Source organism: Puma concolor, chromosome E4 (assembly GCF_028749965.1).
Source record: "Puma concolor isolate L17-30 chromosome E4, mPumCon1.1.hap2, whole genome shotgun sequence".
NCBI lineage: Eukaryota > Metazoa > Chordata > Mammalia > Carnivora > Felidae > Puma > Puma concolor.
The window spans coordinates 37435660-37459635 of record NC_141683.1 but is presented as its reverse complement, the minus strand read 5'-3'; the positions used below and the strand labels follow the sequence as shown (position 1 = coordinate 37459635).

The window sequence follows — 23976 nt, the reverse complement described above, 5'->3', positions numbered from 1 at the left end:
TGTCAGCACAGAGCCCGACGCGGGGCTCAAACTCATGGACCGTGAGATCATGACTTGAGCTGAAGTCAGACGCTTAACTGACTGAGCCACCCAGGCGTCCCTAAAATCAGCCTATGTTCTTATCACATTTCTACTCCTGCACAAACCTGGGTAAGTCACTAGGCTCTCTGGATCTGAGCCTTCTACGTCTAAAACGAAAGGCTAAACTAGCATGATGTCTAAGATGCCCTTAAGAGAGTAAAAAAAAAAAAAAAAAAAAAAAAGGTAGGGGTGCCTGGGTGGCTCAGTACATTAAGCAGCCAACTTTGGATCAGGTCATGACCTCATGGCTTGTGAGTTTAAGCCCCACATGGGGCTCTGTGCTGACAGCTAAGAGCCTGGAGCCCATTTCAGGTTCGGTGTCTCCCCCTCTCTCTGCCCCTCCCCACTCTCATTCTGTCTCTCTCAAAAATAAACATTAAAATTAAAAAAAAAAAAGCTACTTTCCAGACTAAGGAAAAGAGACACTAATAATAGAGTGTCTACAGACTGCTGACTGAGCACCCACCATTCTGGCGAGGGGCTGATCTCCCATCACCCCCCCAATGACCAATCCAGGCCTCCACACAGTCCACCTGCTCTGTTCCAGAAAGTCCACCAGCCTGCCCTCTTCCCCAGATTGGGTAGAAACTACTACAGTATATTTACTATGTCGTAGGATTCTGCCCATAGCAAGATAAGTCAACCATCCTCAGAGAGGCTACATATCCTATGTCCCAGGTCCAAGAGCAAATACGTGACAAAGGCTGATTTTAAAGCCCTAGGTACTAGACCACAAGGCCCATATTTCATGTGGTAAATACCTATAACATAAAAATAGTTAAGATGGTAAATTGTAAGTGCACAGCTCAGTGGCATTAAGTACATTTACACTGTTACACAACTGTAACCACCATCCATCTCCAGAATCTTCAGCTAGAATGTTCAACTACTTGACTCAGAGTTAAATCTGACATTCATTTCCATGCTTCTCTGGAGACCTGAAGGGAGGATGGATGGAGATTCCCACAGAGTGATTAGTACCGTGTATGTTTTTGTGCTATGCATGTATTTGTTAAGTATAGATAAACAATAAACTATTTTAGTCTGATAGTCCCAGAAACACAAATTCAAGAGTTTTCAGGCTGCATATCCTGAAACAGATAGAGATACTCACAGGCCAAATCTGAGAGAGTTGACATGCTCAAGACCCCCCAAACCCACTCAAAAGAAAGGAAGGCAGAAAGGTTCTAGAAACTGGACTGAAGAGAAGTGAATCCATGGTTAACCAAAGGGAAACATGAACATTCAGAAAAGCTGCAAGATCTGAAATGCCAGGGGAAAGGGACCATCCTACCTTCTTCTCAAAATAAAATGTCGGCTCTGTATGGCCGACTCTTCCAACCCTTTTCTAGCATGACTTCCTATACATTAGAGGTCAGAAGGCAAAAAACAACAACAACAACAACAACAAAAACCTTACATTACCTACATTTCCCAGAATTCCCTGCAGCTAGCATGTCTACATGTGCCCCAGCTTCTGATGAACAAATACACAATGACTCTGATAAGAGCATAAAGATGTGCAGGCTGGGAGACTCTTCTGAAAGTGTAATGGCAGAGGCCCTTGTTTTTCCGCAGCACCATCAGTGGACACTCCAGGGTTCAGTCGCAGTTTTGGTTAGCACACTCGCTGCACTGTCCACTCAGGCTGGGACCTGTGCAGCAGCCACAGTTTTGCTCTGGAAATTGCTCCTGGAAGTTCACTTCGTGCCTGTCCCTGCAGTCCTTTTGACTGTTCTAAAATCTCCTTAAATCCCTGCAATACATTCCTTTCTGCTTAAGCAGACCAGGGTGGATTCTGTTGTCTGGAACAGAACCTTGATCAACATAGTTTGGAAGGGATTTTTCTCCTGACTGCAATCCAGTTCTACTTGTGTAACAGAAGCCACTACGAGAATATTCACTTTATTTATTTATTTTAATATGAAATTTATTGTCAAATCGGTTTCCATACAACACCCAGTGCTCATCCCAACAGGTGCCCTCCTCAATGCCCATCACCCACTTTCCTGTCCCTCCCACCCCCCCATCAACCCTCAGGTTATTCTCAGTTTTTAAGAGTCTCTTATGCTTTGGCTCCCTCCCTTTTTTTCTTCCTTTCCCTCCCCCATGGTCTTGAGTTTCTCAGGATCCACATAAGAGTGAAAACATACGGTATCTGTCTTTCTCTGCCTGACTTATTTCACTTGGCATAACACCCTCCAGTTCCATCCATGTTGCTACAAAAGGCCATATTTCATTCTGTCTCATTGCCAAGTAGTATTCCATTGTGTATATAAACCATAATTTCTTTATCCATTCATCAGTTGATGGACACTTAGGCTCTTTCCGTAATTTGGCTATTGTTGAAAGTGCTGCTATAAACATTGGGGTACAAGTGCCCCTATGCATCAGCACTCCTGTATCCCTGGGGTAAATTCCTAGCAGTGCTATTGCTGGGTCATAGGGTAGATCGGTTTTTAATTTTTTGAGGAACCTCCACACTGTTTTCCAGAGCGGCTGCACCAATTTGCAGAGAATATTCACTTTAAAGAAACCTATTCCAAAATAAGTCTATTTATTGCAGGAAAATGAAATGGAGCAAAACACCAGCCTAGCCGGTCCAAGGGGTTCTAGAACTGGATAATGAAGGCAATGAGTGTTGCACATTCACAAGTGCATCTGCTTATATATTTCAAAACCAAATAGAAAATTATCTACCTTACTTACCAATCTGTATTTTTCATTACCATAACTCTCTTTTTCTCAGAGAAAACAACAGAGAGCTGAACATACTGTATATTACTATTTTCCTTACCCTCATATCCAGCATTTCACCAAAAAAAGAAATAAAACAGAAACATTAGACACTTTTGTGTATCTATTTCCTACATAGCATTATGTTCATATTATTTACCTCAAGACCCAATTCCTAATCACACTGAGCAAGTCACCTCTGAACAGGGAAAACCTTTATAAGATACCTGAATCCAGAAATGTTTCCCTGCACGTTCAAAAGCAACAAGCTCACCTTAATGGCCTATAAATTTCCAAAGGAGAAAGAAAAAGAAAAAAAAAAAAAAAAAGGACTAATATGTAGGAACTCCGCACAGAAGAAGCACTGCTCTCTGAATGAACTCAGGCTAATGATTCATTTAGCAATTATTGGAATAGTCTTCTCTTTCAACAGATGCTTTGCTATTTCTAAAATAATTTGAACAAAATTATTTTACTGCCCACAATTTCCAGAGACACTCTTCCCCCAACCAACATTTCCTCAAAGATAAAATGTTTTCCCTACCAAATTTTTTATTCTGTAAATAATAAAGTCTCTGCTTAAATGTCTTTACCGGCCTCCACAGGTAAAGAAGATACAGGATAGGGATCCATCGACAGGGTTGGCGTAAACTACAATGGTTCTACTGTGTGTCATTCCCAGTCTCTTAACTGGCCTTCATGATCTAAGCCTCACAATCCATCCAGGGCATAATGGGGGCAGACGGATGTTCTGCAGAAGAAAAAGCCTCTCAAGATGACTTAACTAAATCAAGAACACTTAAATTCTTCGAATCTCTTCAACACAACTAACAACCTAAACTCAGTAACATTCTCTGACTACCCCTCTACCTACCTACTTCCTAGAAGTTGTTCCAGAGTATTCAGGACTTATGCATATACTTGATCAAACATGTAAAGATTCTGTCTCTGCCTTGTCTATATTTCTCCTTTTCTTCCTGGAGCTAACAAAAAGAATCAAATTTTTAAAAACAAATAGTACATTCTAGTATGAAGTCAAGGCTTTATAAAAATTATATTCCTTTCTCCACACCTCTCAAACTGGAAAAACACCATATTTTCTACCAAGTATATGGAGAAATGAGTTGTAAATGAGTAATAAGGCTGATAAATAAGTTAGGGATCATGACAAAAAAGTAATAGAACAGGATGGCTGGACAGCCAATTATTAACATGATTTCCCAGCTACAAACTCTAATAAATCATGCATTCTATTAGCATCTCTTCTCCTGAATACCAAAAATACAAAAGGAGTCACAGTAACATAGAAGAAAAATATGGTCCGCCAACCTTTGAGGGCCTTGGCCCCTAACATGGCCCTCCCACTCGGAGAATTTGCTTTCTGCTTAGGAAGTTTGCATACATACAAGAAAACTAGTTAATACACAACATCCCTGCAGTGGGCCAAAACTAGCAAACTAGAACTCCAGGTGGAATCCCCAAATGTCAAGTCTTCAGGGAAGAAGGCCAATTAAGAAAGGTAGGAGGGATAGAGGCACCTGGATGGCTCAGTCAGTTAAGCATCCAACTTCGGCTCAGGTCATGATCTCTCATTTCATGGGTTTGAGCCCCTCACTGGGCTCGGTGCGGACAGCTCAGAGCCCGGAGCCTGCTTCAGATTCTATGTCTCCCTCTCTCTCTCTGCCCCTCCCCACTTGTGCTCTGTCCCTGTCTCTATCTCTCTCTCAAAAATAAACATTAAAACATTTTTTAAAAGAAAGATATGAGTGATAAAAAAGAAAAACTAACATTTTTGTCATCTTTCCAGGGGGTACAGGAGGGCAAGTCTTCATCATCCCAGATACCATTTTTTTCCTGAATTTTACACACTGCATGAAAGACCAGGGAAGTGGCAGAATATATGAAGGGTTCTCCCACACACCTTTTCTATCTGTCCCCTTTGCCCATTAGCTGCCCAAGCTCTCAAAGAGACACCTCCCTGTGAAAGAGAAATTACATATACTGGTCTCTGCTCCCAGTGCCTGGCACAGAGCTCCTAAAACCCTTGTAATTTCTTGTAATAAGAGCATAGGAACATTTTTTGTTCTAATACTTGGTCTTTGACCCTAGTTCCTGACACAGAGCTCCTAATTCCCTTGGAATTTTCTGGTTGGGAGGAACACCTTTTGTTGTAACAAGGTGACTCTTGGTGGCCTCCCAGATGAGGGCTGCTCACCAGAAAGACTAAGCCATGATTAGAAGCTTGGAATTTTCAGCCCCACCCCCTCTCCAGAGAGGGGAGGCAGGCTGGAAGTCAAATGAATGTTCATGCTTAGGTGAGGAAGCCTCCATCAAAGTTCCACAAGTACCAGGGTTCACAGAGCTTCTGGGTTGGTGAATGCACGGAGGTGCTGGGAGAGGGCACTCCTGGAAAGGGCATGGAAGCCCCACACCCCTTCCGCAGCTCCCACCTATGTACTTCTTCCATGTGACGTTCAGATATATCTTGTATCACACCCTTGTATAATAAACTCCGGTCTCCCTAATCCTCCCATTAAGGATAGCTAAAAACTCTGGATATAACTATAAAACAAACATAAGACGACTCTGAAAGATGAAAAGAAGAAAGCAGCCTGGCTAGGAAACTCAGGATTTGAGGAATGACATAAACAAAATAAAATAACCCACAGATGGGCTTCATAGAGTAGATGACTTGGGAAAAGAATCACTGAACCTAAAGATAGAGGTCAATAGAAATTATACAATCTGAGAAACAGAATAGGCTTAGAAAATAAACAGAACCTCAGAGTCCTGTGGTACAATTATAAAAGATATAACTTTCATGTCACTGCAATACTGGAAGGAAAGGAAAAAAATGTAAGGCTGAAAAAAAAAAATTAAAATAATGGCTACAAACCACACAAATTTGATAAAAGGCATAAACCTACAGATGCTGAATGAACCCAAATCAAATTAAATATACCAATTAAAAGAAAATGGCAGGGGCGCCTGGGTGGCTCAGTCTGTTGAGCGTCCAACTTTGGCTCAGGTCATGATCTCACAGTCTTGAGTTCGAGTCCCACAACGGGCTCTGAGCCTGCTTCTGATTCTGTGTCTCCCTCTCTCTGCCCCTCCCCCCAAACTCTGTCTCTCTCTGCCTCTGAAAAAATGAATAAACGTTAAACATTTTTTTTTAAATGAAAAGAAAATGGCAGAATGAATTTTTAGGAAATGATCCAAATCTATGCTGTCTATAAAAATTCACATTAGGGTCGCCTGGGTGGCTCAGTTGGTTGAGCATCCACCTCTTGATTTCCCCTCAGGTTGTGTCTCATACTCTCTTGGGTTTGAGCCCCACATCCGGCTCTGCACTGACCCTGCAGAGCCTGCTTGGGATTCTCTCTCCCTTTCTCCCTCCTTCCCTCTCTCTCTCTGCCCCTCCCCCCAGCTCGTGGTCTCTCTCAAAATAAACTGAAAAATAAATTATAAAAATTCCTTTCAAATACAGGTAGGCTGAAAGTAAAGGATAGAAAAGGATACACCATACAAAAGAAAGCAGCAGTCACTATATTAATATCAGATCAAGACGACTTTGGTGAAAGAAAATCACCAGGCTCAAAAGGATCATTCAATAATGATAAAAGGGTAAATCCGACAAGAAGACATAACAACCCTAAATGTGTCTGTACCAAATAACAGAGCTGTCAAATCCATGAAGAAATGACAGAAAAGGAAAGACAAATCCACCATTACAGCTGAAGACTTCAACACCCCTCCCTCTCAACAGTTGATAAAACTGCTGGACAGAAAAACCAAGGATACAGGAAAACTTACCACCAACCAACAGGATCTAATCGACATTTATAGAACATTCCATCCAACAGCATCAGAACACACATTCTTTTTAAAGATCCATGGAACATTCACTAAAATAGACTATATCCTGGGCCATAACACAAATCAACAAATTTAAAAGAATTTCATCATACGCAGTGTATTTTCTGACCACAATGGAATCAAACCAGAAAGCAGTACCAGAAAGATAACAGGAAAATCTCCAAACACCTAGAAATTAAGCAACATACTTCTAAATAACCCATTCTAAATAGCCCTCCCCCCTGCCCCATGCTCGGCCTCTCTCAATAATAAATAAATGTTAAAAAATTAAAAGGGGCGCCTGGGTGGCGCAGTCAGTTAAGCGTCCGACTTCAGCCAGGTCATGATCTCGCGGTCCGTGAGTTCGAGCCCCGCGTCAGGCTCTGGGCTGATGGCTCGGAGCCTGGAGCCTGTTTCCAATTCTGTGTCTCCCTCTCTCTCTGCCCCTCCCCCGTTCATGCTCTGTCTCTCTCTGTCCCAAAAATAAATAAACGTTGAAAAAAAAAAATTTAAAAAAAAAAAATTAAAAAAATTAAAAAAAAAAAAAAAGAGTAGAAGTCTCAAAACTCTAAGCTACCACCTCAAGAAACTAACAAATGAGCAAAATAAACTCAGAGTAAGCAGGAAGAAGGAACCATAGATAAGAGCAGAAATCAAGGAAACAGAAAAATCAACGGAATGAAAAGCTAGTTCTTTGTAAAAATCAAGTTCACAAATCTCTAGCAAATGGAGAAAGAATAAGAGAAGACAGCCTAAATTACAGATACCAGGAATGAAACAGGATATCACCAAGCTCCACAGAAACTGAGGCTAATAAGGGATATTATGAACAACTCCATATACATTTGACAACTTAGATAAAATAGAATAATTCCTTGAAAAGCACGAACTACCAAAACTCACCCAATACAAAATATATCATTTCAACTACCAAAAAAATTAAATTCATAATTTAAAAACTCCCTAAAAAGAAATTTCTAGTCCCAAGTGGTTTCACTGAAGAATTCTATTAGACATCTAAAGATGTTCTTTTTAAGAGAGAAACACTAACACATTTTGCAAGTCTCACAATAAACACATGAAATCTGAAGTTAAAAATACAAGACTATATATAATTGCTCAAAATCCAACAGTACCAAAAGAGAGAAACTACAGTCCAATATCCTTCATGAATATAGACACAAAAATTCTAAACAGAACATTAACCAATGAACTCCAGCAATGTATAAAAAAATTATACACTACAACCAAGTGGGTTTATCCAGGGATAGAAGGCTGATTTAATATCGAAAAATCAATCAAAGTAACCCACCATATTAACATATTCTGAAGAAAAAAAATCCCATGATCATATCAACTGACACAGAAAAACATATCTGACAAAATTCAATGCTCTTTCATAAAAATTCTCAGAAAACTAGGAATAGAGAGGAACTTCCTCAACTTGATAAAGAATATCTACAAAAAATATACAGAAACATCAAATTTACTGGTGAAGCCTGAATGGTTAAGAATAAGAAAAAGACAAGGATGTAGACTCTCATCACTCTTACTAAACATAATACTGGGAGTCCTAGCCAGTACAATAAGAAAATAAAAGGCATACAGATTGAAAATTAAGAAATAAAATTATCCTCATTTGGTTGTCCAAGTAGAAAACCTTGACAAATCAAAAAAGGGAGAAAACAAAAAACACCTCCTTTAATAAATGAGTTCAGAAAAGTCATAGGATATAAGATCAAAATATAAAAGTGAATTATACTTCTATATACTAGCAATTAACATAGAAATTGAAATTAAAACTATAAGACCATTTATAATTGCTCAAAATTTAAACACTTAGGGGTGTCTCACTGGCTCAGTTGGTAGAACATGCAACTCATGAGGGAGGGGAGGGTGGGTGATCGGCATTGAGGAGGGCATCTGTTGGGATGAGCACTGGATGTTGTATGGAAACCAATTTGACAATAAATTTCATATTAAAAAAAAGAAGAACATGCAACTCTTGATCTTGGGATTTTGAGTTCAAACCCCAAATGTAGAGTTTAAGTTTAAAATAAAATTAAAAACAATTTTAAGTGTTAAAAAAAAAGGAATTTTATAGGTATAAATTATAGGTATAAATCTAACAAAACATGTATAAAATTTGTATGCTAAAAACTACAAACACAAGTAAATCAAAAGAGGTATATAGAATACGCTACCCTCAAGGGCTTGAAGAGTCAACGTAGTAAAGACATAAGTGTTCCCAAAATTGATCTAACATTTTAACAAAATTCCTATTGAAATCCTAGCAAAATGTTTTGTAGACATAGAAAAGCTTATTCTAAAATGTATATGGGAAGGCAAAGGAACTAAATGAGCTAAAACAATCTTGAAAGAGAATAAAATTAGATTATATTACCTGATTTCAAGACTTACCAGTAATCTTAGAGAATGTGGCATCAGTGGAAAGACAGACACACAGATCAATGGAACAGAAGTGAGAACCAAGAAAAACAGCCATACTAGTCTGGCCAATTGATTTTTTTTAATTTATTTATTGTTGAGAGACAGAGTGCGAGCAGGGGACGGGCAGAGAAAGAGGGAGACACAGAATGTGAAGCAGGCTCCAGGATCTGAGCTGTTAGCACAGCCTGATGCGGGGCTTGAACCCATGAACTGTGAGATCATGACCTTAGCGGAAGTCAGGCACTCAAGAAACCAATCCACCCAGGCACCCCTGGCAAATTGATTTTTGACAAAGGTATAGAAACAATTCAATGAAATGAAGAAAAGTCTTCTCAATTAATGGTGCTGTAGCAACTAGACATCCATAAGCAAAAAACATAATAATAATAAATGAGCCTCTACCTAGGCAAAGATAAAAATTAATTTGGGGTGCCTGGCTGGCTCAGTCAGTAGAGCATATGACTCTTGATCTCAGTGTTGTAAGTTCGAGTCCCACGTTGGGTGAAGATATTACTTAAGAATATTAAAAAAATTTTTTAACTAAAAATGGATCATGTATTTAAATGTAAAATGCAAAATTATGAGACATCTGGGAAAAAAATAAAAAATCTATGAGCCATACAACTAGGCCAAGAGTTCTTAGAAATGACACCGAAAGCACAATCCACAAGAGAAAAAAAAAAAAATTACTAAACTGGACTTCTGTGAAAGACCCTACGAGGATGAAAAGTCAAGCTAAAAAAATATTCACAAACCACCAATGTGACAAAGGACTAGTATCTAGACTATATAAAGAACTCTAAACTCAACAGTAAAAATAAAATAAACAATCCAGGTGGAAAATCGGCAAAACACATGAACAGTATTTCACCAAAGAGAATATACAAATGACAAATAAGCGCATGAAAAGATGTACAACATCACTGTTAGGGAAATGCAGATTAAACCATGAGATATCACTGCACAGCTATCACAACAGCTAATATTTAGGGTCTTAATAATACCAGATGCTGGCAAGTATACAGAAAAACTAAGTATCTCATGTATTGCTAGTGAGAGTGTAAAATGGTAGAGCCATTCTGAAAAATAGTTTGGGCTGCTCTCTACAAAAGTAAACATACCTGTATCATACAATCCAGCAATCAAGCTCCTAGATATTTATGCCTGAGAAATTAAAACTTATGTCCACACAAAAACCTGTACACAAATACTCACATTAGATGTATTCATAATAGCCCCAAACTGGAAACAGCCAAAATGCCCTTCAACAATGGAATGGTTCAACAGTGTGTGGTCCATCTGCATCATGGACTAACACCCTGCAGTGAAAAGCAATGAACTACTGATACACATAACCTGATGGATCTCAAGGACGTTATGTTAGAGTGTGGAAGAAAAAAAAAAAACAGTCTCAAAAGGTTACATACTATATGATTCCATTTGTATAACATTCTCAAAATAACAAAATTATGAGATGGAAAATGTAACTGGTTCCATGGGTTAGGGACAGGGAGAACAGGATGGGTGTGATTAGAAAGAAGCAGCAAGAGGGTTCTGTATCTTGTGGTTCTGTATCTTGCTTGTGTTGGTGGTTAGGGGATAGAAAAGGAAAGGAATGGAACCATACTCAAAGTCCCAATATACAAAAGGGCTAAAACTAGTTTCTGTGGTTGAACCAGGACAAAGCATATAGATAGATTTCTGCTTCGCCCCCTAATGGTGGCTCCAGGAGCGGCAGTGACTACAAAGTTGAACACTCTCAAAGTGGATGACTCAGGCTTCTCATTTGCATTCCCATAGTACCCTTCATAGAGTACAGTCTTTTCAAATTTAAAAGAATATTTCTTCCACCTCAATATTTCTAACTATGAGAAGCATACTTACAGAATTTCTTGTACAAACTTTGGGTAGAGAGTAGTACTGATGGATAAAGAGTCACCATCAGTGAACTAGGAGTTGTGGTTGGTGGACTAGGAAGATTGACAACTCAAAGCCATACTCTGGTTTCTCTTCAGATCGAATAAATCTTTCGCCTTTTACTAAAGATTTCCGTGGAGAGAAACAATTCTGAGTCTTTGAACAATTTTTTGAGGCCTTGCTTTGTGTAAGGCTGTATCAGTTGTTGTAACAAAAGACCAATCTTGTAGAAGGGGAAGGGAAAAAAAAAAAGTCCTTACAGAACATTTGAAATCTTTACCTTTTGCTAACTTTAAAAGCCATTATGTTGAGTGTCAGGCAGAAAGACACTCAGCAGGCTTCTAAAATAGCAAGATTCTAATTAGGGACATTAGCTGATAGAAGCATTTCACTGTATGATTAAGGGTGAGTAGTTTACTAGAAATGTCTTCTAATGACAAATAGCTTGGAATCCCTCTCTATATAATTTCACAGTAGCACAAGCTCCAAAAGAATTTCATAGGGTTCTGGGACTGATTTGTTCTGCTTGCCTAATAAATGTCTGTGTGATAGAATTTGGTCTGAGGTTTGCTTTCATGAAACCTGGGAGCCAAATGATGAAATAACTAACCCCCACCCCCACCTTTATTTACATCTTCGCCCACAAGTCCCACCATCTCGATCTCACTCTCACCCTGCAGCTGCTTCTAACTTCTTTTAACAGAGACTTACCAACTGTGATGTCATGATTTTAAAAGGCAATAACCTTTTAAAGAATGCTGACAGGCACTACTTCTAGGAAACTACTGAGAGAAGGAAGCATTTCCCTTCCTCCCCGCATCTCTCCCCGAGTTTCAGCTCCAGGCCGCAGTTCACACTGCCTAGGCTAGAAGGATCTGCTGCTTCTCTCTGAATGCCGTTAGAACACGGAAAGAAGGAGTTGGCATGTGAAGGGCTCTAATCGGAAATCCAGTCCCAGATGGCTGCAATTCAAATAATATCCAATATCGTTATCTAAAGCCGCACCTGAGAGTCTATTACCATAAGCAATGTTAGAAATAAATAATTTATAAGTGAAAGAAGTGGTGTTCAATATATATGGTGGGTTAGAGATTTTCTCAGGCTCTAATACTGTTCATAAGGATGAGGCACAACAGTCCCTCAGCCAGTGGCGCCCTCTTCAGAGTACTTGGATAGTGAGTTCAGTCCTGAAAACACGGGGGGGGGGGGGGGGGGGGGGGGGGGGGGGGGGGGGCGCATGAGCAGGGGAGGCACAAAGAGAGAGGGAGATAGAATCCCAAGCAGGCTCTGCACCATCAGCACAGAGCCCCATGCAAGGCTCAAGCTCACAAACCCAGAGATCATGACCTGACCCGAAGTCAAGAGTTGGATGCTTTACTGACTGAGCCACCCGGGCGTCCCTGGAGGAGTACTATTGACCCATCATTTAAAATGCCCTGCGAATTAAATCATCATTCTCTCTTCAAATATAAAAATAAAAGTCATCCCTCAAAAAAAAAGCCCAGCACCCAGAGCTTCAGGGAAAATGGCCCTAAGTCTAGCCCTCCTTTGGTTCTATGTCCCTTCACTTCCTAAGACTATCCCCTAATCAGACTCAACAGGGCGTCTGCTCCCAACCATAGAGTAGGGCTGCCTCAGCCTCGGATGAATCCTTCCTGCAAGGGGCTCGTTGGAGAACCTAAAGTCAGAGAGCAGAGGCTTCTCGAGCTTTCAGGAACAGGTTTAATGGGAAGTTTGGCACCTGCCTACTAATAAATGTTGCACACATGGCACAATTCACATCCGGACTCTTTTCCCAGAACATACTACTTGGCAGCAAAGTTGTGGGACAGGAAGATATTTAACTGCTACCCACCTCCACCTGCTGGAAGCTACTAAGAGTAAAACCGAAGAATCTGACTTTTGTTGAACCACCAAGCAGATTTGGGTCAGTTCAAAGCATGGCCCTCCAGGGAGGGCCTCAGCTCAAATCTGCCTCCTCCAGGGAGCCTTCTCTGGCCATTCCAAGGTTAGAAATTCTCCCAGAAATTTTTGGCTATACTAACAAGAGACACTCACACGCCTGGAAACATTGTGTTAAGTGTAATGCTAGGGTCAATTTTCAGGCAGGACACACAAATAGGGCCAGTTGTCCTGGCTGTATATTACTGGTATCTGTTCAGTTTGCTTGAGGCCTCTCCCCTTTGTTAAACACAGACAGCAGCAGCCCTGTTAAAGCTATCTGTCAGCCTGGCATTCTCAGACACGGTGTAAGCAACTTAAGGAAAGAAACCACACCTCTTACTTCTCAGCTTCTGGCACCTCTCGCAGCCTGGGCCCCAAAGCAAGCAGTTGGTAAGTAAACAGTCACATGTAAACTGACTGTTTTGTGGCCAAGAAATTTCTCACTCAAAACCTATTGCCCCACTGCAAGGTCTAAGTATTCATGGGAAACACCCCGTTTCTACTCATCCCTCTCCCTTTCCCCTTCTCTCTCTCTCTCTCTCTCTCTCTCTCTCTCTCTCTCTCACACACACACACACACACACACTTAGTTTTGCGGAGCTAAACTCTTGGTTCTAACTTCACCTTATTTCCCCTGGCTTCTTCAAGTGCCTTTATAATGAAACAATATTTTCTATGAACTAGTGGATATGAGAGAGAGGAGGACAGAGCAGGGTGCCTGTAGGCTCAGAGTGAATGAGCAAATGTGATGCGTACCCATCTGCATCGCAGATCCCATTTGGACACAAGCAGAGAGTTTGTGTCACCACCACCTCAGTTTCGTCCTGCCACACATCAAGAAGGAAATCCAGCTGGGATGAAGCTAGATAAGAGTATACTGACAGGTAAGAAGCAGGAGTTCTTTATGTTAACAAGAGGGAAATCAAGCCCAATGTGTGCTCGTGAACCTTCCTTCCATCACCAGGCTATGGGTTTCTTGGCCCCACCATGTGGAGAGTCTTCAGCCCACATTCTCTCTGCCTGGAGGGGCTGGCAGAGAGCACAAGAATCTGCCTCTGCGGAGCAGCCCCTCTGTGAAGGGGCAAAGCTGCATAAAATCCAATTTTCTGTTAATAAGGATAGGCTTAAAGTTCTCACGCACAGCCCAAGTGCTTATTAATCTGTTCCCATCAGATGGAGGGAGGCAGAGATATATAATGACACTGGCATCATCTTTGAGAGGCTATGGCCTAACAAAAATGAGGTAAAAAACCTAAACTCTCTAAACCCGCCAGAATTTACACACATGAAACAAAGCCAATGTTGCTGAGGGACCAGTGTTCCTTCACAGTAAGCCCCCAACAAGACAGGCGGGTTCACCGTAATCCAACAAACACTAGAGGACTCTCAGGCAGGGAGAGGTGGAGACGAAAGATCCTCTTACATCTACAACAGATGACGGTTAGATAACAACGGTTCAGGAAGGAGTCCTGGGAATGGAACTCACAGAAGAGAGAACGAAATGCCAACCGGAGGCGGGAGCAAGGGGAGAGGAGTCGGGGACGGTCCCCTCTGGGCTGTTCCTCCAGCAGAGGGGAGGTGCACACCAGCCCGCAGGAAGCGTCATGTGTAGGAAACATCAAGGCATCTTCAGGGAATGGCAGACAATCCTGTTACATAGCAGCAAAGGGTGACCATGAGGATCCGAGGTGCTGTAACCAGGTAGGGTCAGTGGACAGTTAGGCCTGAATGTCAGCTACGGAGTCTGTACTTCACACATCAGAAATGGGGGGCCATGAATGGGTTCTGAGTAACATTAGGAGATAACCCATCCCGGACATTAACTCCAGAGATGCACAAATCTCGGGGGCTGAGGGGAGGTAAGGTAAAGGTGCAGGGTGGGCAAAGCAGGAAAATCACAAGGTTCCTGGAAGAGGCCACAGAAGACCTTCAGTGACTGTCCACTGCCTTCTGAATAAAGTCCGGACTCCACACATGGCGCCCAGGGGCCTTCGTGGTCATCCTGTATCTTACGCCTCCTCCCCACACCCAGCCTCCCAGCCAAGCTGAATGATTCTCGCTCTCTCATCCAGGTCCAGATGCACACTACGCCCTTCACCCACCTTCCCCACTGGCTCCCAGCACCCCCGCTGGAACTGCCATGAGTCCAGGTCATATGCACCTTCTGCTTCCGCACGCCCCACGGAGGGTCGCACCACACGCCTCGCCACCCATCGTCACCTTTCCCCCAAACCCAGAGCCCAGTCAGGAGAGACACTGAGCCCGGAATGTCCTGGCCTCCCCACACCCAGCACATCCCCTGCAAACCTCTTACACAGTAGACTCGCAAGGAATATTTGTTGAGTGAATCAAAACAGAGCTTGTTGTGTTTTTAAGTATTGAAATACAGAGGAATTAAAAATTAAGCTGAACCTGAAAATCTGTACAGGCAAAAACTTCAGTAGCTAAAAACTGTCTGTACTTTAGAATAGTACCTTTTTTCTCCTCACCAAGACTTAACTGAACAAGCTTCCCTTCTCTGATCGTGTCTTTTCTTCCTAACCCTCTGACAGGCACCGAAAATCCCTCTCTGCCTCTTCTTCTGAAAGAACTCCTTATCTACAAGGATGCCCCAGTTTCAGAACCTGCCACAGGAAGGAGTGTCTTCAGGAAAGGAGGAGGAATCAATTACATGCAAAATCTTTCGTGTTACATTAGGCCTTTGAGTGCTCTCTCCAGCAACAATCTGCTTCTGGATTTAAATGCTTCTCTGCAGAACATTACCTGCTTGCCAGAGAAGGTGAATCAGCAAATCTCAACTCTGAAACAAGGAGGTTTTCCACAGAAGGTAAAAAATAACAAGCACAACAACAACAACACGTACTGGGCACACATTCTGCACCAGGCACACACATGCTGGGCCTTTTCTGTCCAGCATCTCTTTCCCCACAACCTCCCCTTCCCGTGTAATAAAATTAAGGCTCAGAGGAGGTAAAGCATTTTCCAAAATGCTGTAAACTGCACTGTGAACTCAAGTCCGACCAACTCCAAACCTGCACTCTTTCCATTATGCTACCAGAACCAGAAATGATAAAAGGGGAAAAAGTCATGACAGTATAACCTGACATAGAGTTTCGCTTGTTATCAGTTTGATTCAGACCCTGTCCAGAAGCAAGTTTCCTATATCAGGCAAGGAACATGGGCATGAAAAAGTTTCCTTTATCTCTTGGGACCACCAGCAAGAAAACCAGCACGAAGACAAAGACAACGGGACCATCAAACACCAAGACAGAGAACGGCCAGAACTGGAAAGGTACCAGGCGGGACCCATCCCTGGCCACCCGTGGGCTCCCAGCACACAACTGCTCCAAGAAGCACTGGAGCGTGCAGGGAAGGGCGCTTCTAGGCCCAGAGCGCAGATATTGCAAAGGATGCAAATGTCTCAGCATATGGGTCGTGAGCAGTCATCGACGGCTGCACCCACACAAGCTCTCCCACCACATCTGGTGTCTCAGCAAGTGCGATCGACTTTACACCAGGCCCAAAGGCATTCCTGATTGGGCTATAATCCTCCAAACTGTTAATCAGCAAAAACTGGAGGACCATGGTCCAGCCCAGACCCCCTTCACTATCCAAGGAGGCTCCATCTTGAGTCAGCATCTCCCCAGTGCCTCTTTCCCTTCTCTAGTCATGGCGATCCCCTCTGGAACAACATCTCTCCCTACTGAGGACCGTCCTAAATCCTACCATTCTGTGGAGCTCAGCAGTGCGGGAACTTCCTCCTCCCCAAAGCGGTTTCTGAACGCCTGGGCCGCGGTGGTCTCCCCCTACCCTGACTATAAACACGGGTGCACTTAGCATTTACCTACATGTCTATCCAGATGCAGTTAGTTCTGATGCATTTAACTCCAGTGTCACAACCTGGCACAGTTAAATTCAACAAAACACTCACCTCTTCTATTCTAGGCACTGAGAGGCAAGAATGATTAAACCCCAGCCCTGACCCTGTGGGACTCACAGTCTAGTGAAGGATGGATAATATAAGATACAACTGTCCAAATACATTTATCATCATAGGGCACAAGATACAATCCAAAGCATTCTATCACATCACCGCATCTATTTGCTTCATATCATTTAGCTCAATCTGTGGCTGTTACAATTGTCCATTTACCTACCGTCCATCTGTCCCCACCAAGAGACAACGGGACAGGATCCTTGTCTGTCTGGTTCGCTACTGTGTCCCCAACACTCAGTTCAGACAAGGGCACAGAACCACACTCATTAAAAGTAGTACGTGTGGAAGGAGATAAAGAGAGAGGCAGTGAAGTGTCAGGAATGATGAGCACGAAAGCCCCAACTTAGAGGTCCAGGCAACGCTTCTGTGACAGGGAGACAACTGGGCTTGGATATGAAGAGGGAGTAAGGACCAGACCGGGAAAGGGAGAGACACAATCCAGAAGAGGAAACCGGATGACCAAAAGAAAGGGCAGATCAGAAATGACAAAGGCAGTGCAGGGAGAGCTCCTAACTATTGCGGCAGACCGGTTACTCTGGTAAATGCCTGGAGACATTTTTGACGGTCATGACTTGGGTCAGTGGTTGCTGGTACAGTCCAGGGAGGCTGCGAAACACCCTGCAATGTACAGAACAGCTCCCCCACAACAAAGAATTATGTGGTCTAAAATGTCAGTAGCACTGAGTTTAGCAACCCTAACATTTAAGGGATGGGTTGGTCAGAGAACATTAAAGCTTTTGTCTAAAGTTCACAATTCCTACACTCACCAAATAGCTTCTTTTGATTAGAATTTGGAGCAGGGTAGCATTTGCTTACCACCTCCTGTAACCTCAACAAAAGGGAATGTTCAGCAAGGAGTGTCCAGAACCTATCTGGCCTCTCTATTAGCTGAGATAAGACTTTCAGCAGATATCCGTGCACTCCCTAATGCTACATTTGGCCTCTGGGTCTGTTTTATGATCTTCACCAAGAACATAGTGTCAATTTCCCTCATCCGTTGACTATCCACCAGAACTCTCTGTCTTCCCTCTAAATTCTAAGACTCCAAACTACCCAACCCATTTGCAAGGGATGAGACATAGAAAGATGAGGACAACAAGAAGTGCTCAATAGCACCAGATAAATGGATGGGCGGTCAGATAAACAGAGGGATGGACAGATTTTTCAGAGTGGAAAAAGACGGAGTCCTTGGAGCTCCAAGGGCACGCATCTGTGCCTTGTGCACTTTTCCAGGAAGGCAGGGTCGTGCTGCAAGTTGACACCCACGCCTCCCCCAGCCCTGTTATGGGTGGTGGGGGCGGGGGAGTGGTCTGTCATGGAGAATCCTTAGCAAAGGTCATCTCCCCCAGACTCCGTGGCCTTGGCAGGGAGTCAAGCAGCTGGACTTGAAGGAGTGGCAACAGGAGCTGGGAAGTCAGCAAAGACAAAGCCCCTTTGTCTGGAAGTGGCACACACAGCAGGACTGAGCCTGCCCCTTGACAATGAAATCTGCGGTAGCTCCAGAACATGCTGGGGCCTGACTCTCAGTTCAGCTGCGCACACTGCCTCCCAATCACTTCTCTTCTCAAGAGCTGAAAGTCTCTTAGTCTACAATGGGTTTGTTTATTTTTGCCCCTGGCAAACAATTCGGTATTGTCTGAAACGCCTGAATTGTAACTCTAAGAGGGAAGGGAAAAAAAATAAAAAAAGAGAGATCACCATTTTCTTGTTGTTGTAAAAGATCCAATAGGGGAATATTTCTGAAGAGTGGATCTTAAAGCTCACAAGGGCTACCTCCTGCTACATCTCAAATTCCACCATGGCAGAAGTTTCCCAGATTTCTTCATCTCTGAAGTGAGCATGACACCATCCACTTTACAGTCTTACTAATATCCTAAAAGGGCTTTTTTTTTTTTTTCTTTGAGAGACAGAGAGAGAAACAGAACATGAGTGAGCATGTGCAGGGGGAAATAGAGAATCTTAAGCTGGCTCCACGTGGAGCCCAACATGGGGTTCTATCTCACAACTGTCAGATCTTGACCTGAGCTAAAATCAAGAGCCCGACCCTTAGGGGACTGAGCCACTCAGGGGTCCCTAAAAAGGCTTATTTAAATCAGAAACATTTACAAATGGATGCAGTGAATGAAAACTCAATTTACATCCAACTTTTCATGGGAACTTCTGGTGAGTAGAACAAAAAGCCAGGAATGGTGCCCCACGCGAGGTAGGAAATTCTTCCCAGTCCCAGAAAAACATAGGCCTTCCATCTAATAGAGTGGCTCCATACAAAGCCAGAGCTGGAAAGAAGGGACAGATTACCCTAGAAAATCAAAATGGAAATTGAATAAATTGCTACAATTCTAAGCAAGACCTGCAACTCTCACAGTAGAAAACTATCAGCACAGGCAGTGCCCAGTTTGGAAACGAATTGTCTTCCAAAAGTTCAATCTGTAAGTCGGGTGTTTGGAACTTGGAATGCATCCTTTCATATCCCAAGCCAGCCCACAAACACTGACGGAACTTCAAATACATCTGGCACACCACCCACGGCAAAAAAATAAAAATAAAAAAGCAATGTCTTTATATCATTTAAAAAATCTATCAAAGCTCTCAGAAAGACAAAGACACAGCTCATCACTGGCCAAATACAAAAGTGATGCAAAATACTGAAACGAGGTTTGAAAATTGAGAAGCTTTATCATTTACCCACTAAGTACCTTCTTAAATCCTCCAAATAAAGTGCCGGCCTCCAGGTCAAACTGTCGGTCCAGTTCCTCTTCATGTTCTGACAAGAAAAACAGTGTTTCATTAGTCACAAATCTAAATAAAACTGGGTTGGTTTAATAGGAGACGCATGAAGAGAAAGTGTGCTATCCTGGAAAAGCTGCCGGTGGTCTCAGCTACAGGCATGGAAACGGGTCACACACCTTGACCTGCCGTGCCAGCCTTCTGTGACCTAAGTTCCTGGAGCTACGTACGTAGTGGGGCTGACAGAAATGTCCCCTTCAACTTGTAATAAAGGTCACAAATGGAGAGTAATCAAGAGAGAAAGCTTCCAGCACCAGGAACCAAGGGAGGAATTAGCAAAAATGCCTCACTTGTATAGCTGGTGAAAAATTATCTTAAACAGATCACACCACAAAATGATGATCACAGCTCCATGATATGGACATAATGCTAACAAGATTATAAAATGGAATCATATAATAGTAGTAAGTATAAGCATACAGTTGGTTTAAAACCAAAAGTATAACAAAATATTCATTCAAATACTTCTTAACGGTGTACAATAACCAGGCCCACATTTAATATATATCAGGAAAGAAGCAAAACAAGACTGGCATGGTCTTTGCCCTCCTGGGGCTCATGGTACCCCAGGGAAGAGAGACGAACCAATAATGATAAATTACAACAGTGCTGATGAATACCATGTAAGGAAGTGAGGAATGTTAAGGTGTCTGTACGACGTCCAGTAGGTAGCCCGATGGGTATGAATGGAGCTCACGAGTACCCTAAGTTGGAGATGAAGACTGAGGAGTCCTCAGCATAAGGGTGATGAAGCCACCAAATGGCTGAGATTGCCCCCAAAAGGCACAGAGTGCATAGACCAGGGAAAACCAATGCTCATCAGACCAACACCCTACAAAAGCCACAGAAGAACCAAAAAGGAACTACCCAGAAAGATTACAGGAAAACCAAGTGAGTGTGCAGTCATTAAAAAATAATCACGAAATGATGCTGGTTTCACAGTAGGACCCAGGGGCAGATTCACACACACTAGAGGCAAACAGCAGCCCGAGCCTCCAACCACAGGCAATACTGCCTCTAGGAACAGAAAAAGGAGGGGTGGTAAGCACTGGCCCAGGGTGCCCCAGGGCACAACTCGAGGACACATTCACACTGTATCCCGAGTGGTCCAAGAGGTGCTGGGGAGATGTGGGATTGCAGCAGGGCTCTGGTCCTTTCTGTTACTGCTGTACACACATCACGTTGTGTGTGTGTGTGTGTGTGTGTGTGTGTGTGTGAACTGTGCACAGACTCAAGTCCCAGGGAAGAGCCCACAAACAAACAGAACATTATGCAATCCAACAAAGAAATAAAAGTAACAGGAACCTCCTAAAATTCATTAACATAAAAAGGGTGGAAAACCTCTAGGCCTCTGGCCTCTTCTGTTCTGGCTTCACTAACATACAAAGAGCAACCTCCAGAAACATCAGAATTGTGCAGAATTGAAACAAAGCAGAAACCTTTTTTTTTTTTTTTCTTCTTTTTTAAGAGTACAACGCAGAAGCAGTGAAATTTTACAGGCTAAAGCATCAGACTTCTTGAAACTGGAACAGAGCTCCCTCTAGTGGGTAAAAGGAATCCTACACAGATAGAAGAATTCCTACAGACCAACTGAAATACTATAGGAGACACCGTTAAACAAAATATAAAAAGATGAAATTAATTTTAGCATATTTATCTCAACATGGAATCAGTATTAAACAATTACGGATGAGTCATTTTACATTCCTTGTTCTTACTAATTCTTCAAAGTCCAATATACATGTTATCCTTACAGCACATCGCAATTGGAAACGGTCACATTTTGAGTGCTTGTATGGCTAATGGCTACAGTATTGGACAGCACAGCTCTCCACCAAAAATCCTCTCTCAGGTTTAGAGAATTTCTACAATTCACCCTCGTCTGATTTCTACACACACACATACACACACAAACACACACACACACACATTCGCAACCCCTTTGGAAATCACTGCCTCCAAACCGTCTTAAGTTAGTTGACAATGTGCTGCTATGTAACTTGGTTGAGAGAAGAGAATGGCCGCTGAAAACGTGTAGCGGGAAATCCTTCCTGAAGAGCTTCAGCCCTCAGAACCTCTCCAACGAGACCCTCCAGGTAGGGATCCCATATTCCCATACTAGAGGCAAGAGATTTCATCATACCTCACACACACTCAAGCAAAAGGACCCTGCAAATGGAGAGAAGCCTTCCCTGCCTGAGCATTTCTCTCCACACCACACAGGCCTGACTGTCAGGCAGAGCCAACTCTTTCTTCGAGGTGCCCTGGTTCTATTTCCCAAAATTCCGCGCTCCACAAAACTGCCTGAGAGCATAGAAATGAAGCAATTTCTGCTGATGAGCCCTCATTACTAAATCAGCTGTTGATTCTCCCCACTCCAACCACCACCCAACAAAAGGATACATCAAAGCCCCATTCTACCTACTGAGTGAGAGGATTTGCATTTTAATCGATGCCAATGAGCTGTGGTGGTAAACCATTTACTTAAAAGCACTAACTAACCTACCCTTTTCACCCTCAACATTATGATAGGAAACCATTTCTGGGGTAGGGTGGGGGTAATTAGAGGGCAATAATCAGGAAGAGGGGGAAACACACACACACACACACCCTCGTCTGACACCAGCCACTGCCAGGGACCAGCACACCCAATCATGGCTTAACATGTCCTGCTGTTTCTATGCATTTGAAAAATTCCAATCAGCTCCTACTGATTCTTTATTTCTCTAGGAAGCCGCTGGGTACAGCAGACTGTGGCAGTAAGTAAATGAGTGGAGAAAGGGAGCAGAAAAGATGGGCTTCTCAAGATAAGAGAATTTAATGGTAAGCACCTCTCAAACATTCACATGAAATATAGAGAAGGATGACAAAGTACTGGTTTTTCCAGGACAACTCCTGAGAAATGGGAGGCCCTCTCCTCCCTTCTCCCAATTCCTACTAAGGGAATGAAAACTTGATTTGGAAATAGCCCAAGCAAAAGCAAATCAAATATGTAAATAGGATGCAAAGCAATATATAACATAAACAGCCTTCAAATCTAATAGGGCTGCTCATCTGCTACTCACCTGAAAGAAGCCAGGCCACCAGGGGCGCGATTTGCATGGAAATCCTTAGGGCTCCGAGAAAGGAGGAAGCAGCCAGGGACTGAGATGGAACACTCCAGCAAAGAGGAAGCCATAAGCTCCTGCATTTCTCTTGTGTTGACACAACAGGGAGCCCCGGCTGGACGAGTGAGGAGCTGTGGAGTCCAACACTGAGGGTTGCCTTCAAATGCCCTCCAGCCCAGGCCCTGTCTCAAGTCACTGTAAGAAGTTTACTGCAGGTGTTCAGAAAGTAGCCTCTCTGGAAGCCGACACTCCCCTCCTTTGAGGGCCAGGGTCCACAATGGAGGAGAAGGCCAGACAAGCCTGAGAGGATAGGCCAGGAAGCTTAGATTCCGAGTAGGAAAGCCGGAACTCAAATGTTTCCTATGACCTTGGCCACAGGTGACAGGGGAAAGAGGGTCAACTCTAACATGAAGCATTGCCAAACAGATCACTAGGAGCCTGAACTGTGACACCACACTACTGATGCTAGCCACGAAGATAGGCTGTCCACTTCTTGGCTCCCACAGGGGCTATGCATTTGGGTCCTTTCACAAAAGACCTGTTGACTAAAGGGTCCCCAGTGGCCCCTTCCATGGTATAAGGGCAAGGCCACCTTTTGGAAAACAGGACCAGTGGTAGCCCCCCCATTTCCCCTCCCAGAACTGGGCCCTCCAGAGTTGCCGGTTCGTCTTGCAACCAAATTCCTCTAGTCAAAAAAGCAGGGAGGATAACTTTTCTCCTGATGACAAAGCCCATCCCTCATGAGTAGTTAGTGTGTTGTATGAACGTGACAAAGAATCTCTAAACGTGCTGCTATATCCTTTCCTCATAAACAAAGACTAGGGGTAAGTGATAAGCACAGGTGAGTTTAGGAATAAACAACAGGTAAAGGTGAAAATGCTCAACTACAGTTGTATCCCACTTTAAGAACAACTAGTATATAAACAAAGAAATTGGACGTGGCAACTCAAATCATTTGTTGCATGTTTGCTTAAATATCAGGGCTTCCTGGTGCCATGGAGTTTATTTAGAGAAACATTAACCTCGGCCCACTGAAGATTTTTAAAAACAAAAATAAAATGTCTGTGAAATGGAAACGCCAATTTATGGAAAACACCATTC

General features: G+C 42.9%; 1 protein-coding gene and 1 non-coding gene across 7 annotated transcripts in view; one reads left to right on the top strand and one right to left on the bottom strand.

Annotated features, from left to right (window-relative positions):
- The window catches only part of HHAT (hedgehog acyltransferase), a 319096-nt gene that overhangs the window by 256925 nt on the left and 38195 nt on the right, over positions 1-23976 (bottom strand). For 4 of the 6 annotated variants that reach the window (XM_086693680.1, XM_086693681.1, XM_025921102.2 and 1 more), the window contains one exon: positions 19678-19745. The exons of the other annotated variants lie outside the window; for them this stretch is intronic. In XM_086693680.1, coding sequence (XP_086549806.1) covers positions 19678-19745 — 68 coding nt within the window. The remainder of the gene's footprint in view (positions 1-19677; positions 19746-23976) is intronic. 6 annotated transcript variants of the gene reach the window in all.
- Positions 11119-11235, top strand: LOC112857961 (U5 spliceosomal RNA). The gene has a single exon (XR_003223364.1). It is a non-coding gene; the product is annotated as a U5 spliceosomal RNA (small nuclear RNA).